This window comes from Quercus lobata, chromosome 5 (genome assembly GCF_001633185.2).
Source record: "Quercus lobata isolate SW786 chromosome 5, ValleyOak3.0 Primary Assembly, whole genome shotgun sequence".
In the NCBI taxonomy this organism is placed as follows: Eukaryota; Viridiplantae; Streptophyta; class Magnoliopsida; order Fagales; family Fagaceae; genus Quercus; species Quercus lobata.
Genome location: NC_044908.1, coordinates 17,179,059 through 17,196,442, shown reverse-complemented (window position 1 = coordinate 17,196,442; position 17,384 = coordinate 17,179,059). Strand labels below are relative to the sequence as shown.

The 17,384-nt window shown below is 33.6% G+C and overlaps 1 protein-coding gene across 1 annotated transcript; it reads right to left on the bottom strand.

The window, feature by feature from the left end:
- Window positions 1–10,434: 10,434 nt before the first annotated feature.
- LOC115989606 lies at window positions 10,435–16,569 on the bottom strand. The gene is made up of 7 exons (XM_031113385.1): window positions 16,386–16,569; window positions 16,176–16,262; window positions 13,722–13,931; window positions 13,413–13,574; window positions 12,452–12,496; window positions 12,164–12,310; window positions 10,435–10,883 (listed from the first exon to the last, which is right to left on the bottom strand). The coding sequence occupies exons 1-7, from the start codon at window positions 16,539–16,541 to the stop codon at window positions 10,497–10,499; spliced, it is 1,194 nt and encodes a 397-aa protein (XP_030969245.1). The 5' UTR covers window positions 16,542–16,569; the 3' UTR covers window positions 10,435–10,496.
- Between the last annotated feature and the right edge of the window lie 815 nt (window positions 16,570–17,384).

Genomic DNA, 17,384 nt, shown 5'->3' with positions numbered 1-17,384 from the left:
TCAGCTTGTGAACCATGATGGAAGGGTCTATCCCTGGCATGTCCTCGTGACTCCAGGCGAACATGTCTTGATTGTCTCTTAGGAATGCCATGAGCTCTTGGCGCATCGGCCAACTTACCAATGTACCCACTCTAGTCGTCCGTTATGGCCTTAAGTCATCAAGGATTACTTCTTCTAAGTCTTCAACTGGCTCCGCTACTGTCCGTTGTTCTCCTATGCACATTGTTTGCTGATGATCGTCCATCTCTAGCATAGCTATATAGCATTCTCGTGCTGCGCATAGTTCCCCTACTCCATAATCCATTGGGAACTTGATTATTAAATGGTAGGTTGAAGTTACAACCTTCCATGAGTTGTGGGTGGGTCATCCGAGAATGGCATTGTAAGCGGACGAACAGTCAACCACTAGGAATGTTACTTCCTTAGTGATTTGCTGGGGGTAATTACCCATCGTTACTGACAACGTGACGGTATCAATGGGGAACACTCTCGTCCCTCTGAAACCAACTAGAGGGGCATTAACCGGGACTAATTGTTCTCTATCATTCTTCATCTGCTGAAAAGCTGGGTAATATAGGATGTCTGCCGAACTGCTGTTGTCGACCAGAACTCGGTTCATATTGTAGTCTCCTACTCTTAGGCTGACAACAAGCGCGTCATCATATTGGTGGTGCAGCCTTCGAGCATCTTCTTCTAAAAATTCGATGATGGAGTTGTCGATCCGTGCCTTCTTGGGTATAGTGCCCGTAAGCTAGACATTTTGGACCATTCTCAGGTAGGTCTACTTGGCTTTTTTGGATGACCCAGAGGTTGTCGTGCCCCCTACGATCATCCTTATGTCTCTAATGGGCGGCCTTGGGCGCTCATTCTCTCGTCGCAGGGCCTACTTTTGGGGTGGATTCGTTCATTCCTTGCTAATGAACCTTTGTAGCTTCCCCTGTCTTATAAGGGCCTCTATCTGCTGTTTTAGATTGTAGCAGTCAACTTTGTTGTGCCCGTGATCTTGATGGAAGCGGCAGTACTTGTCTCTTGGCCTCTTGCTGGGATCTCCCTTTAACTTGCCGGGGAATGTCAAGGTTCCTTCGTCTTTGATCTGCATCAAGACCTGATCTATTGAGGCAGTTAACGGGGTGAAGCTTATGAATCTCCCATTGGGGGGTTTGCAGCGTCTATCATCCTACTATTCTCTGGTCCTAGCCACCTTGCGCCCCCTATCCTGCCGTGTGTCCTCTTGTCTTTCCCTTTCTCTGGGCTTATCCTTGTGGGCCAGTAGTATGTCTTCCACATTCATATACTTGGTGGCCCTGTAAAGCACGTCCGACATAGTCTTTGGATCGTTCTTGTATAAAGAAAATAGGAACTTTCCCTTTCGTAACCCATTGGTGAATGCTGCCACGAGTATTTTTTCATCCACCTTGTCAATTGAGAGGGCCTCCTTGTTGAAACGAGTTATGTAGGACCTCATCGTCTCGTCCTCCCACTACTTAATGTTCATCAGACATGCAGTTGACTTCTTGTATCTATGCCCACCAATGAAGTGCATAGTGAACTGAGCGCTTAACTCCTTGAAAGTACTGATAGAGCCAGGTGTTAACCGACTGAACCAAATTCTCACAGCACCCTTCAGCGTTGTAGGGAAGGCCTTACACATGATTTTGTCTGCAACTCCTTGAAGATTCATCAAGGTCTTGAAGGTCTCCAGGTGATCTAAAGGATCCTTGACTCCGTTGTAGCTGTCTATATGTGGCATGTAGAATTTATGTGGTAGAGGGAAGCAATTGACGGAAGCAGTAAATGGTGAGTCTGTCCGGTTGACTAGGTCGTCAAGATTGCTAGATACTCGTCCCTTGAGTGCATTCATCATAACTTCCATCTGCTCCTTCATTGCCTGCATCTCCGCGACAATAGGTGGAGCCATATCCATGAGGGTTGAAAGGTTTATGTTTTGTCACTTCGGTTTGCTTGGGGCGTTACTACCCTCCAGTCTCTCCTGGTTCCTGCGATCGGCACTGGCACCTTCTTGATCTTCTTCTTGGTTTCCCATCGCCGCATTCTTCTGTTGCAGCTGTTCCTCTAGGGTCTGGTTTTGTTTGGTGAGGCACTCCACTGCCACTGTGAGGGTTAGGACCTGTCTCTCCAGGGTAGTAGGTTGTGGCTCGCCTTCCTGAACATTGTTGGTGGTTGCTATCGAGCGTGTAAGTACCATGCAGCCCTTTTGTCCGGGTAGCGTTTGTATGGCCTACAAGTCACAGTTGCGATGTTCCTACAGACGGCGCCAACTAATGATGCCATAAATATCACCAGTGAGCTACACGTCCTTCGCACACTCGTAACGATACCTGCATAGAAAAGAAAGAAGACTTAACAGAGAGCATCGGTGTGGTGCTGGCCGAATACCCTCCGAAAGTTAAGTTAGAACTATTCTCACAACTCTAGAGTGCTAGAGAATGGTCAATTATGCATGCCTCGATTTGTGAGGATATTGGGGCTTTTATAGTAGCAGAAGGTTGACATCTCTTTCTTGGTGTAGAAGTACTTTCCTTATAGGAATCCTCTTGAATAATTCCTAGCGTGGTGGACAAGATTTTTCCTTGTAGAGAAGATCTTTATTAATGCGTATCTTCCGGAATCCTCTTTATGCTAGGATTCCACTTGCCTCGGGATTTTATGGTGGTTTAGTGTGTGTCGCAAGTATTCCCCATCAAGGATTCCTGTTTGCCACGTTGGTGCTTGGCCCATTCATAACAGACCTTTGCATAAGTTGGGCTCGCCCTCTTAGATATGGATCCGTCAGGCCCATTTCAAGGAGTTCGTCAGCCTAGATTTTTGCCCTCTTCAAGAACTATAACACTATGAATTATAGGTGATGTGTAATTGAACAATAATAAGGAAACGAAATTACTTAAAATAAAAAAACAACTAATTATATATAAAACAACTAAATTAAAAATCAAATAAAGAAACTTGTATAGTGTGATTTTTGAGAATTGGATGATCAAAAGCAGGCTCTCGATAAATATCAACACAATCAATTATATCACCATCTTCACCCTATAAAGATTCACTAAACCTTAATCAAGCATGGGATTTCAGTGTGTGTATATATATATTAAGCATATCATTTTGATTAAAATAAAAGGAAAGGAAAGACGCTTTTAGGACTCACTATAACCTCAATGGTTTTAATGGTTCCTTTTCGCTTAATCAAGCCATTATTTTTCATGGTCTCAATCCTTCTTCCATCAAAAAATGTATCGCCTAACACATAAGATGAAGCAAGCAAGAAAAACATGAAATATTCTAGTTTATTGTTAATAACATAAGCCATGGAGAAACAAAGCTGCAAAAGTCTCTTATTTTGAATAAAAATTCTTTCTGAAACCTGATACTTCTACCAAAAAGTGGGTAGTCTTGTCATTCATCATTCTACCTCATCAATATTTAATATTTTCATTTATGTCAATGTATTAATTAATTGTAATAGGTTTGGTAGATAATTTATTGTCATTTCTCAACACACACACATATACACATATATAAATGGTGCACTAATTATTAATTGTAATATGTTAATTAGGTAATACATTTATTGTCATATATGTTATTAGCTTAACAATTTTAAGATCAAGTTGTTAATTAAATTAATTATGCAAGCCTCAGGTTAAATAGTAATCAAACATATTATGCATAGTGGAAAATTAAATAATACAATGATATAATGATCTAGGAAAATGAATGAAATAAATTAGTTTCACAGTAAAAACCTTGAGGGTTCAACATGAACTAGCTCTGAATCCCACAGATTCTCTGATATGGATCTATTCCAACATGAACCTCATTTCACGCTTTAGATAGATTTGAAGCTTGGGATGCAACTTAATTCCACCGGTACTTATAGTATGAGTGTGATCTCTAGTAGATGCTTGAAAGATTAGAAGGCACAAAACTTCTCAAATCTCAAAAGAGTAGCTCTTCAAGTCTTGAAAAACATACATTAGGGTTTTCTTTGTATACTTAGTAAATCTGGATTGAAACCCTAATCACTTAATTTAAATTCTGCAACTTCGAACTTCGATCAGTTGAACCAGAATCTCGATTGATCAAAACTGCCATATTTTGAGTTTGTTAACTTTCATTTTTCCTTGTTTTCGTACTCTGACTTGCAGCATCTTAAGCATCATTGTCAAACCTAACTTATAGACACTATGATCTTTATCTGGACAAGATTTTATTCACGTGTTTGCTAGTTATCCTAAACATATAGAACCTAACAGAAAGATAAATAAGCAAAGATTTTTCTAGAATATACTTGTTTTGGGACATTATATATATATATATATATATAAAAAAAATTTTTTTTTTGGAAATAGTTAAAATATTTTTCTAACCCGGTATTTCAAATCCTTTCTCCCTAAACTCCTAAATACTTTGTGTATAAGTAGGTACTAATTAAATTACATGACTCTTGGCAAGAGATGTTCTCTTTGACTACTAGAAGTATTTTGTATGATAATGAGACTATTTAAAACTATGTATTGAGATGAGGAGGCATATCCTCTACTGTGTAATCAAGCCATAGAACAAAAACTAATATTCAATTTCTTTCAATTGAAAAATTTTATGTAGAGATAATTTTTTACATTTTTTTTTCTTTTTTCATTAGTATTAGGAAAACTATCTTCTAACTTCCCTTATTTAATTTGGCTTGAGATAGCATTATTTTTCACCAAAATTTTCTAGAAAACAACTCTATTTCACACCAAGCTAAATAAGGGAAGTTAAAAAATAGTTTTCCAACTCATTTTAAGGTTGCTATCAAGTATAGAAAATGTGAAACTATTAATCTTGAAACAAATGGAGAGTAAATAATGATATAAAGGGACAATGATGGTGCCTTTTTTGCATAATGGTGTATCTATATATATATTTACACTTGGTGTAACTTTAAGCAATGTTACACCACTCAATATTTTTAATTGGATGTAAATTTTGATAAATCTACCATTAGATTGTATTATATTCATATATTCTCCATACTTGCAAAATTTCAAGGTAATAAAAAATTAATAGCCATGTCATCAATCAATTTTTTTAATTCAAGTTTTTGTAGTTTAAAATAATGAATAAAAGATGAGTTTATGGATCAAATGATAAATAGCATCCAATTGACATGAAAATTGGCATGATTGTTAAGAACATATAGAACATGTAATTCAACGATGAAATTTTCAAAATATGAATTTTATAACAAGTTATTGGGTGGTGTAACATTTCTTAAATTTACACCAGGTTGTAACTTGAACTGAACCCTATATATATAGATCGCTTGCAATAACCACCATGACAAGTCAGCTCTAGAGTTATACCAAAACAGGGCTTTTGAGCCTAATGGCTTATTCCACCACTATTATGAGCCTATATGTGTGGAGCTTAAGAGAAAGGAATAAATAATAATCTCACCACTAAAACTCATCAATCATAAACATTTGTATGCAATTCATAAAAGCCATGCTTGGTAAGGTGTAGCATGTGCATAGCAAGAAAAGAATGTTTGTTTAAAAAATTTAATGGGTATCTCTTTTCTCTCTTATATGGCCATGCATGATATACTTTATCATGCTTAAAATAAAAATATGCAAAGAACATGAAAAGGAAAAAAGAATATGCTTAGAGTTTGAGCATTATTGGGGAACGGGGGCCCGAGTCGTAAAGGGTACAAAATGCGGTGTCTACAACCATCACCTTTGAGATACATTATATAGCTCTCACATCTCCTAGAAACACGCTTGCAACCATATGTAAAAGCATTTTGATTTTTTTTGCTTTTCATGTTCTTTGCTTATTTTTCTTTTAAGTATAAAAAGGCATATCACACATGGGCTTATAAGAGAGAGAAAATAAATACCCATTTATGTTAGACAAACATCTTTTTCTTGCTATGCAAGTCCTACACCTTACCAAGCACGACTTTTATGAATTTCACATAGATATTTTATGATTAACGAGTGATAGGCCAAGATGTATTGACCATCTGTGATGAATTAACCAATTAACTAGCCAAGTTAATTAATTAATTCGATTAACATGCAATACGCATGGTAACACAAACAAATCACCAACTAAGTTAATATGCAGCGGAAAATAAAGTTGACACAATGATTTGTTTACGAATGGAAAAACCTTCAAGGCAAAAGCCCCACCGGGTGATTTTAAGGTCACCACTCCCGAGAATCCACTATTATCACAACAAGCGGTTACAAGTAAAGGAATACTAGTACCTTATACCAACTTACAGTTGAACCCTTATCCTAGTACCCAATTGGACTTGTTCTGTAGTGACAATCTCTCCTTTCAGTGCACTGCTCCCAGTATGTGACTAACCAATTAATGCACGTATCCAAGTACGTGACTAACCACTAACTTAAGAAGGATGTTGGTTGTAAAGTTCTTCAATTCATCAACATGATGAAGATCACAAAGCTCCTTGGTTACAAAACCCTACGGCATACATACGTAGCAGCTTCTTGAAGAGAAAGATGAACTAGGGAAAACTGTCTCTAGTCACAATATGCTTGTGAAAAACTTTTGTATCAAGTTGCACTCACTTGCATCAGCTATGATGGCTCCTAAAATAATCCTTATATATGTTTAGGGTTATGAGAAAAGAAAGCCCAAACATGTATACATAGATTGGAATGAAACCAAATCTGAAAAACTGATTTTCTTATATCTCGATAGATAGGTTATCTATCGAGCAGCTGTTGAGCATTAGGCAAAAGCTACCTTTTAAACCTTGATAGATGCTATTTGTTGAGCTATTTGTCGAGCTAGCTTTCGAGTTTTAAAATCTAGCACTTCTTTACCTGATTTTTGGACAGATTTGCATGGCTTTAACACTTGGACTTGAACTCTTGTTCCTTGAAGCATTAAACACATCCTAGATTTACCCAATTACAAGTAAAGTGTGTTTTGTCAAAGGATTAGCCAATTTTATATTGACATATGTTCCTAACATGATTCACATATGTCCTAACAACGAGTTTTATTGGTGAGATGGTTATTTATGCCTTTCTCTTAGGATATTTTAGTCCTTCCCATCAAAAAGAGTGATAAGGTTATGAATGATAAAAGATTAACCAATTCATACAAATCACATAATGAGCCATAATGCTCACATTACTTAGTTGCGCATGAAAAGGCTCATCTAAGCTACAAGTACCAGTACCAGTATACACAAACACATAATGTTTTTGTATTTTGCAATTTTCCTCCATTTTTTTGTTTTTTTATTTCAAACAATAAACAAAGCAAACAAACAAACATATTAAAAAGCAATAAAACTAAACTAACTCAAAACAACAAAAACATACAAGAGATGCTAAATGATAAGTGAAAAAATCACTTAGAAGAGTTGTTGTCCTTCTAAACTAGAGATTTGAAGAAAGGAGAAGTTTTCTTTTTTTGAGATCTCTACTTAGGTGGATAAGGAGGATTAATCCCATTGAAATTAGATAGAAAAAGAATAGCTTTTAGAAGTTCTCCAAGAGGAGACAAGGAATTTTGGAATTGATTTTGGCTTCCAAATGATGACAGACTATTGCTTTGTTGAGTGGCAAGCCACTTATAGGAATTTGGACGAGTGTGTCCCGATGCTCCACAGTGATGAGAGAAATGTGGTTTCTTCGGTTGAGACTTCATATTAATGGAGTGATGATTATTCTGCTTAGTCTCTTTCTTAAGAATTTTGGGAGGTTCTCTGAGAATGGATTTTGCCATTATCATATTTATCCTCACTAACTATTTCTATCTTAGTCTCATTTATCTCAAATTTAGCATTTGAAGCAAGAGGAACAAAAATGACGTAATGTAAAGTACTAGAAGAGGTACTACAAGAGGCGAAAGAGTTATCATACTCGAGACCAGTTATGTCAGAAGCTGCATTTTGGAAATTGAGCATTTCATCTAGCTTGGCACTTGATGTTTTTTTCCAGTTGAGCCCTTACTTGGAACACTTTTACATCCAGTTTCATGGTTTTCTCTGCTAGGAAGTTGTTTTCAAACCTTAGTGCTCCTATGGTTTGATTTGCTTCATCAACTTTAGTAGAGAGTTCTTCAACTCCACTTCACTCAGCTTCCTTGTGGCTAGCCTATAGAGCTTTTCATGCTTCTTAGAATTCTTGTAAACCTTTGAGTAGGCAGTATAAATGTCACCTTTTTTATCCATCTTCTCAAATTTTGACTCCATCAGTTCTTCTTCCTCATCCACCAGTTCTTCAGATTCCTTGGGGGAATCAATAATTGCTGTGACGGCCATGAATGTTCCTTCTTGATCACTATCCTCCAAATCTACTTCTGGTCCAGTATCACTCAAGGTGGCAACTAAGGCTTTTTTCTTGTCAGTTGACTTAAGATAAGTAGGACATTCTTGCTTCATATGTCCGTACCCTTGACATCCATAACACTTTGGACCAGCCAAATTGTTGCTGCTTTGTCCAACTTCTTTGGGTTCTCTCTTGAATCTATCTTAAGACTTAGATTGAGAAATTCAAATAGTTTGTGATCCTTGTCACTTGCCTTGACATTCACATTCTTGATGAACTTCTAGAATTTCCGAGTGATGTAAGATTTAAACTTTCTGTTCTCATCTTCAGAAGACTCATCTCCTTCACCATTCTTCATTTTTAAAGCCATGTTCTTGCTTTTAACTCCCTTGCCAATTCTCACTAAATCTAATTCATAAGTCTGCAAATTTCTTATTAGCTCTATTAAAGGAATGATGTCAATGTCCTTTGATTCTTCTATGGTAGTGATCTTAGCAAGGAACCGCTCTAGAAGTGATCTGAGGATTTTCCTTACAATCTTAGGTTCTGGAATTTTTTCACCTAAGTTGAAGGCATAATTCACTATGACCTTTAACTTGGTATATAATTCATCAAACATCTCATCGTCATCCATCCTTATTTCTTCAAAGCTCGTGATAAGCCTCTGAAGCTTGGAATCTTTTACAGCTTTGGTACTTTCATAAGTGTTTTAAAGGATTATCCATGCTTCCTTAGAGCTCAATGGATGAGATCTTCTTAAACTCCTTGTTAGTCACAGCACTAAGCAAGGCATTCAACGCTCAACTGTTGAAATTTGAAACTTTGATATGGTCATCATCCCATGACACCGGTGGTTCAGTTGGTTTGGTCCATTAAATTTCGATAGCTTGTCAGACTTTATCGTCTAAGTATTGCAAAAAAACTCTCATGCGTACTTTCTAGAATGCATGGTTAGTATCATCAAATAAGGAGACATAATCAAAAATTGTTCATGATCCATAACAACAGGTGTCAATGGATCATACAACAAATATTAAAATCGAATCAGAGCGTACTCGCTCTCATATCACTTGTTGGGTTAAAATAGATTGACCATAGTTAATTAATTCAATTACCCAAGTTGATTAATTAGATCAAATTACATGCAAATTGTGGAGGCATCAACAAATCACCAAATAACTAATATGTAGTAGAAAATAAATAAATCGATGATTTGTTGACGAATGGGAAAAACCTCTTGTAAGGCAAAAATCCTATTAGGTGAATTTAAGGTCATCACTCCCAAGAATCCACTAATCAATAATCAAGTGGTTATAAGTATGAGGAATTTTATCACTACCTTTGTTTATCCCAAAATACTAATCTACAGTTGAACATTCGCTTTAATACCCAATTGAACTTGATCTTGTAGCAGACTTTTTTGCTTTGCACAAATCGTTAATCCATGACTAACTCCTTTGCATAGATCCTAGTATGTGAATGACTAGCAACTTGATTGATTGTTGTTGGATGCAAAGTTCTTCACTTCATAAATGATGCAAATCATGAAGTACTTAGTTACAAAACCCTAAGATGTACAAATGCAGTTCTAGGCCTCTATTTTAGTACTTGATGACTTTTAAAATAAGTCTTATATATGACTAGGGTTGTAGAGAGAGAAACCCTAATCATTCAAGTCATCATGTGCTAAATTTTAGATCTGAGAATTCTAAAATCGTAATTCTAGATAGATTGAACTTGTGTCAAGCTTCTTCAATTATCCTCGATAGTAGCTAGTATTGAGCTAGTGTCAAGATTTAGTGAACCAGCTTTTCTTAACTTATTTCTTGGATCAACCTTCATGTCTTTAACAATACCACTTGATATGTTTGGACTACATACTTCTTGATACAAGTAAAGTGCGTTGTTTTGAAGGATTAACCAATTACATATAATATATGACCCTAACATGTTGTAAGATTTTGTATTCTTATTGGTTTATTATAAATGTTACTGATTCATTTTAAAAAAAAATTAAAATTAAAAAATTGTGCCTCCAAAGATATTAGTGAAACGACTATAATTGGAACACACGCAACAATGAGTGATAATTATGTAAATCAAAACTTGTTTTCCTTTCTAAGATCTCTCTGATATGTGAACTTTTATTGATTACAACAATTTTTTCCCCATTTGCTATACTGCACATAGTGTTGAATAGCCAGGACCCCCGAAATAGAAATGGGTTCCAAAGCCTCCAACTGTATTATTTGCTACTTCTACATTATAGCAAAATGGTCTTGTTGCATATGCATGCAGACTTCGTACCTGCACGTATATGAACTTGCCACTGTAGTTATCCATATATTCAATATTTCGAAAATAACTTGCTTTTCCATAACCTTCATTTCCGAAATGGCCACTCCCCATTTGAGTCCTTGTGTGATGACCATTCGGATTCGTGTTGTAAACCTCTCCACCCCAAACAATTCTGGTTGCAGTACTCGCTAAATAATGGAAGATGGAGCCAGGCCAATATCCAAGTATCTGATCTTGCACATGTAACCACCAATTCCTTTTCCTCTGAAGTATACAACAAGTACAAGAATTTAGCAAGCAAGACATGTACACAGAATTTTATCGACTACTAAAACTGCCCTAGGCAATGTCAGTTTTGCTTGGCAATGATTGCAATTATAAAATGGCTGAGAATGAAAAAGGTTTTTACTAAGACTATATTCTTCTGAAAGATAATAATATATCATATTAAAGCCCTCCATTAGAATCTTAGTACACCATATTTTTTAAAAGGTCCTGTTAACAGATACCCTTAGGGCAATTATAAACAAACAATTTTTGAAAATTTTTGACACAACTTCTATAGAAAACAGAAAAAATTATCAAAACATTAATTTTTTTTTTTCTATAAAAATTTTCCTAAAATGGTTCACTAACATTTCACTTTTTCATATAATGGAACATCTAATCTCATATACAAAATCATTCCTAACATATTAAACACTAAAAATCCCATCTGAGAATTCAGTGAAGTATACCCCTTGTTGTGAGTGCAAAATACTATCAATTCTCTCCTTTTTTTTGGATTAAAAAAAAAAAAAAAAAAAAAATCTCTGTACTCTTTCTTCTCACCATAGCCAAATCCTTGAGACATGTTCATCCCCAATCACAATCACCACTATCCTTGAGAGTTGTGAGTGAATTGATGTTTTGGGAATCATTAGCGCACTTCCATTTCAGCCATCGTGGCTTTAAGATGCAACCGGTGCTTGTTTGTGAATTTGAACTGCTCATGTAATATGCTTTATATGCTTCTTATGTTATGTTTATTATTTATGCTTAGTTCAATTGGCTAATCATTTATATTAGAGGCTAATTGATAGTGTAGCTTTAAAAAGTGACATAATAGTAAAATTGGAATTTTTTTTTTTTTTTAGAAAGTAGTAAAATTGGAATTTGAGTTCTACAAAATAACCTAAATTAATTAGGTAATCTCGCATAAATATCAACACATATAAATATATGTTTTAATAATGAGCATAGTTATCATATTTCATATTTAGATTTAAAAAAAAAAAAAAAAAAAGGGCACCATCGCACATCTTTAGTGTGATGGTCACTCTAGGACGGAGTTTCACATATATGCACATTTAGATTAGATTAGAGTAGAATTTTTATCTTTTGTATCTCAAAAAAAAAAAAAAATCAAAGAGGGCTGACAATTATATTATATTAGCATTTCCGTTCATGGCATTGATGATAAACTAGTTATTTTTGTAATTGTTGTCTTGGTATTTTTTTAATGGATTAGAATAATTTTTAAAGGAAATAAATATGTCTGTTACCTTGTATATGGTTATCCCTATTTCGAATTGCTGCGCAGAGTATCTAGAAACAGGTTTTATGGGAGAACCAAGAGCAAATTTGTGGTTTATTTGCACGAAACCTGGACATTCAAGATTGTAGCAACCCTTACTTTTGTAGCCATCTCCCTTAATTATAGGAACAAGAATAAGTTAGTTCAAGAAACACTTGCACCAAATATTTTAGTTATGTAAATGGTAAATGTAATTGTCTTGATTTATAGTGCAAATTTAAATATATTTTGGAAGGGAATAAGTAAATTAACTTACAGTCCAAAATATGAACAACCTTGTTTTTCTGTCAGGATAATCTACCTGCAACCATGAAATGAGATATTTATCAATTTATTACATCTACCTTAAATTTCTATTTTCAAAATTTATATCAATATTCTTTGTTTTAAAATTTCCTTTTTAATTTCACATGCTATGTGGGGTTCTTGTGAAGCAGATGAGAACAGTTAGGAGGTGTTTGGATGGCCTGTTTCCATAACTCAATTTTCTGTTTCCATAACTCATAACTCAAAAATAGTGAGACTCATAACTCAAAAATAGTGGGACTCATAGCGAAAAATCCGTTTGGCAACACCATCACTCTGTTTTCATAACTTTGTTTCCATCACTCAATTCTCTGATTTTTTAGTGATGAGTTATGGAAACTGAAAACGCATTTTAACTATTTTCAGTTTTCATAACTCATAACTCAATGACATTTTTATAATTAAACACACATGGGGAGCCACTAGTCATAACTCAAATGCACCTTTTGACCAATCTACCATTTTTTTTTCTTGGGTTTGGTCTCGGGTGTTCTTGCTTTCTTTTTCTTTTCTTTTTTTTTTTCCTTTTTTTTTCTCCTTTCTTCTCTTGGGTTCGGTCTTCGGTGTTCTTGCTTTTTTTTTTCCCCTTCTTCTTTCACTGGGTTCGGGTTTCTGGGTTTTTTCTTCTTCTTCTTCTTCTTCTTTCACTGGGTTCAAGTGATCTGAGTTTTTTTTTTTTTTTTTTTTCCCAGTACACAAGTATGTGGCCCACAAATAGTATGAAAACTATTGAGTGATAGTGCCAAACGGGTGTAATATTGTAAAGTGATGAGTGATGAGTGACGGAAATTGAGTCATGAAAAATATGCATCCAAACATGGCCTTACTCACTCATTATGCTTCTTATTTAATATATTTTAATTTATTAATATTTAATAATTGTAAAGAAAACTTTATCATTAGAAACTTACCTTCCATCCAGCTTCAACAGTGTTTACTTCTTTATCAGGGCCAGCTGTAACCCATATTTGAGCAAGACTAAAGTCTCCATTACTGTAAACGACAGGGTTCCATACGTTTAATATTGCACGTCCTCCATAGAATGTACCACCCTCAATATCAACAGTGGCAAACTATTCAAAATATTATTCGTATATGTCAGCAAGAGAAATTTTTATTTATAAATGAAATTAAAACATAAACAAACAAAAAAAAAAAAACAGTGTGACATGATTATATATGTAAAAATATCATTTCATTTGATAAATTAATGAATATACCTCATTATGATTGTCATTATTAATGCTTTGATTAAGCTGTGTTCTACGTGGTATCCATTTGACACCACGACCATGAGGGTGTTCATCTTGTTGTTCTCGTCTTATGGGGATTGTTCCTTTTGGGCATTGTCCATTTTTATGCCAATCTTGAATCAGCTCTGCTTGAGAGGAATTCATTTTCACACCACCAGAGATTGAGCTGGGTTTCATCTGTTTAACCAAATTCAGATTACTGGTTTTGGCTACACATATATTTTTCGGTTTTTTATTTTTTAATAATCAAACCCTCATAAAACCTATTTAATTTTTTTTTAGGAATATATGTAATGTAAAAATAATAATAAATGAATAAATAAATAAGAGGAAAACTGCATGTTAAATTATGTTTTCAACCCATGATTACTTGACTACCTAGGTAATGGCAGAGTCAGAATTTAAGTTCAGAAGGGGCAAAATTTATAAGCAATCCATACGGGCATAAACACAAAAAAATAACATTAGTATAATACTGTATTTTTCTATTAGGGATTCATTTACACATGAATAATTTTTTAATTAAAAATCTCATTTACAATTCTCATAAAAGATTTTAGTAGTTGGAAAACTCAAGTACAACTCATATGAATGTGATATTGTAATATTTTAAAAACGAAATTATGAACTTACATACACTTGAAAATTCAAAGTTTAAAATGAAAAAAATATTAAGCTTTAGAATTTATTATATAATTAACTTTACATTTTATTGTTTAAACAAATTTTATTAGCAAAGAATAAATTACTACATTAGAAATTTGTGGAGATTCTTTTATCATTTTTATCAGGCAATAATAATATTATTTTCAATCATTCCAATTAAAACTTGTGTTTCTTAATTGTTCTTTTATATATATATATATATATATATATATGTGTGTGTGTATTTTGAGCTTTAAAACACATTGGTAGATTATTAATGATTTTATTTTTCTTCCATATATAATGTAGTTTCCATAAATAAATAAAAAACAATAGTCCAATGTTTATTTTATAAATGAAAAAGAAATACGTAAAGCAAATCCATGCATGAAACAAAACAAGAAAATAAATGGATATAAAAAAAATCCCCTGTCATGTTTACCTAATAAAATCCTCTATTATGAAAAAAAAAATAAATAAATAAATAAAGATACAAAAATTAAGATGGGCCAGCCATATGGAGGGGAGCGAATAAATTGATAAAAGGACAAAAACCTTGAAACTCACACAACAGTAATTAAGCTTAAGCTCTATTTCCTGATATTCCTGTTATTTAGTCAGTGTAGGCATATGATTGGAGGTAGCAAACTCATGACATATAAGTAAATAAAATTTAGGCGGGCCAGGGCTGGCAATTCCCCCCCCCCCCCTTCAACCTGCCCTGGCTCTTGCCCCTGTACCTAGGGATTCATGTACTAGGGTTCTAGAACGTATGGAAGACATATTTTATAGTCATCATTAAAGTGATAGAGAGATACAAACATAACAGGAATTGTTGCGATGTTTGTGCGCCTAGAGTATAGCTCATTTGGTTCTATTATAGGTAGGTACTTCGGAATTGGGTTGTAGGGTAAGATTCTTTGTACTTTTAACCACTTTTTCTTATTAATGGATTTTTCAGAATAGTGACTTGGAATTCACCTAGTAGGATTTTGTCTTTGAGGGTTTTCTCCATCCTAATCAAATCACCAAGTCAAACTTATTTTCCACTGCACTCTAATTTAGTTTGTTGATTTAATTATTCCTTCATGATTTGCATGTAATTTTACTAATTAATCAACTTGGGTACTTGGAATAATTAATTGGGTTCAATCTAGAAGCCATTACCAAAACTATAAATTTTATAGTCTTCTCTTTTCCTCAATAGAAGACCATTATTTATTTTTAAAATTTTTTTTTTTTTTTTTTTTGGAGAAGAAGTAGACCATTACTTGAAAATTAAAATGACCCTCCCGAAAATAACTATAATACTATGAATGGTAGGAGATGAATAAATGAACAATAATTAGGTACATAAATGAATTAAAATACAAAAAAACTAAATTGAAAATCAAAAAAAGAAACCTGTATAGTGTGATTTTTGAGAAGTGGATGATCAAAAGCAGGTACTTGGGTACTTGGAATAATTAATTGGGTTCAATCTAGAAGCCATTACCAAAAATATAAATTTTATATTCTTCTCTTTTCCTCAATAGAAGACCATTATTTTTTTTCCCCCTCAAAAAAAAAAAAAAGAAAAGAAAAAAGACCAATATTTTTTAATTTTTTTTTTTTTTTTTTTTTGGAGAAGAAGTAGACCATTACTGAAAATTAAAATGACCCTCCCGAAAATAACTATAATACTATGAATGGTAGGAGATGAATAAATGAACAATAATAAGGTACATAAATGAATTAAAATACAAAACAACTAAATTGAAAATCAAAAAAAGAAACCTGTATAGTGTGATTTTTCAGAAGTGGATGATCAAAAGCAGGTTGTTGATAAATATCAACACAATCAATTATATCACCATCCTCACCCTGTATAAATTCACAAAAACCATCAAGCATGGCATTTCAATATATATATATATATATATATATATAATATCATTTTGATTAAAATAAAAGGAAAAGAAAAATGCTTTTAGTAATCATTATAACCTCAATGGTTTTAATGGTTCCTTTTCGCTTAACTAAGACATTATTTTTCATATTCTCAATCTTTCTTCCACAAACAAATGTATCGCCTAACACATAAGATGAAGCAAACAAGAAAAACAATAAACATTCCAGTTTATTGTTATTAACGTAAGCCATGGAGAAACAAAGCCGCAAAAGTCACTTATTTTTTAATAACACAAATATTTTACAATTTTGTCGAACTGCGTACTTCTTGAAATGAACCATGTATTCTAAACATATATGTAGCATATATGTAGCATTCGTTCCCTTCAATATCAGATATTTGTATATATGTCAATGCACTAATTAATTGTAATAAGTTAATTAGAAAATAAAATATTTATTGCTATATATTAATTAGTCAATTAATTGTAATATGTTAATTAGGTAATACATTTATTGCCATATTTTAATTTTTCTATAAATGGTGAACTAATAGTTTATAGAAAGAGAAATGATATGTCTACAAAATTTTTACAACAAATCCTAAGTGGCAAGTTGTTACTAGTTGTTATTGTTGGGGTAAAAAAGTAATTTTAGCGTTAGTCTGAAATTTGAACCACTAACAACTAAACACTTATGATTTGTTGTAAAAATATTGTAGACATAGCATTTCTCAAGTTTATTGTTATTAATGTAAGCCATGAAGAAACAAAGCTGCAAAAGTCACTTATTTTTTTAATAACACAAATCTTTTACAATTTCGTTGAACTACGTATTTCTTGAAAAGAACCATGTATTCTCTCTCTTTTTTTTATTTTTTTTTATACAATATAAAATTCTACTCTAACCTAATCTAAATGTATATGTGTGTAAAGATCCCTCTTGGAGACTTGAATCCCGACCCTTGCCCCCCACACCCCACAAACACTTACACCATGTATTCTAAACATATATATAGCATTCCTTCCCATCAATACCAGATATTCGTATATATGTCAATGCATTAATTAATTTTAATAAGTTAATTAGGTAATA

Coding starts and splice junctions, on each gene's coding strand:
- LOC115989606 (XM_031113385.1), bottom strand. CDS start 16,541: ATGGCTTACGTTAATAACAATAAACTGGAATGTTTATTGTTTTTCTTG. Junction 12,497..13,412: donor CTGTTGAAGCTGGATGGAAG/GTAAGTTTCTAA, acceptor TCATGGTTGCAG/GTAGATTATCCTGACAGAAA. Junction 10,884..12,163: donor TAGGGATAACCATATACAAG/GTAACAGACATA, acceptor TGTATACTTCAG/AGGAAAAGGAATTGGTGGTT.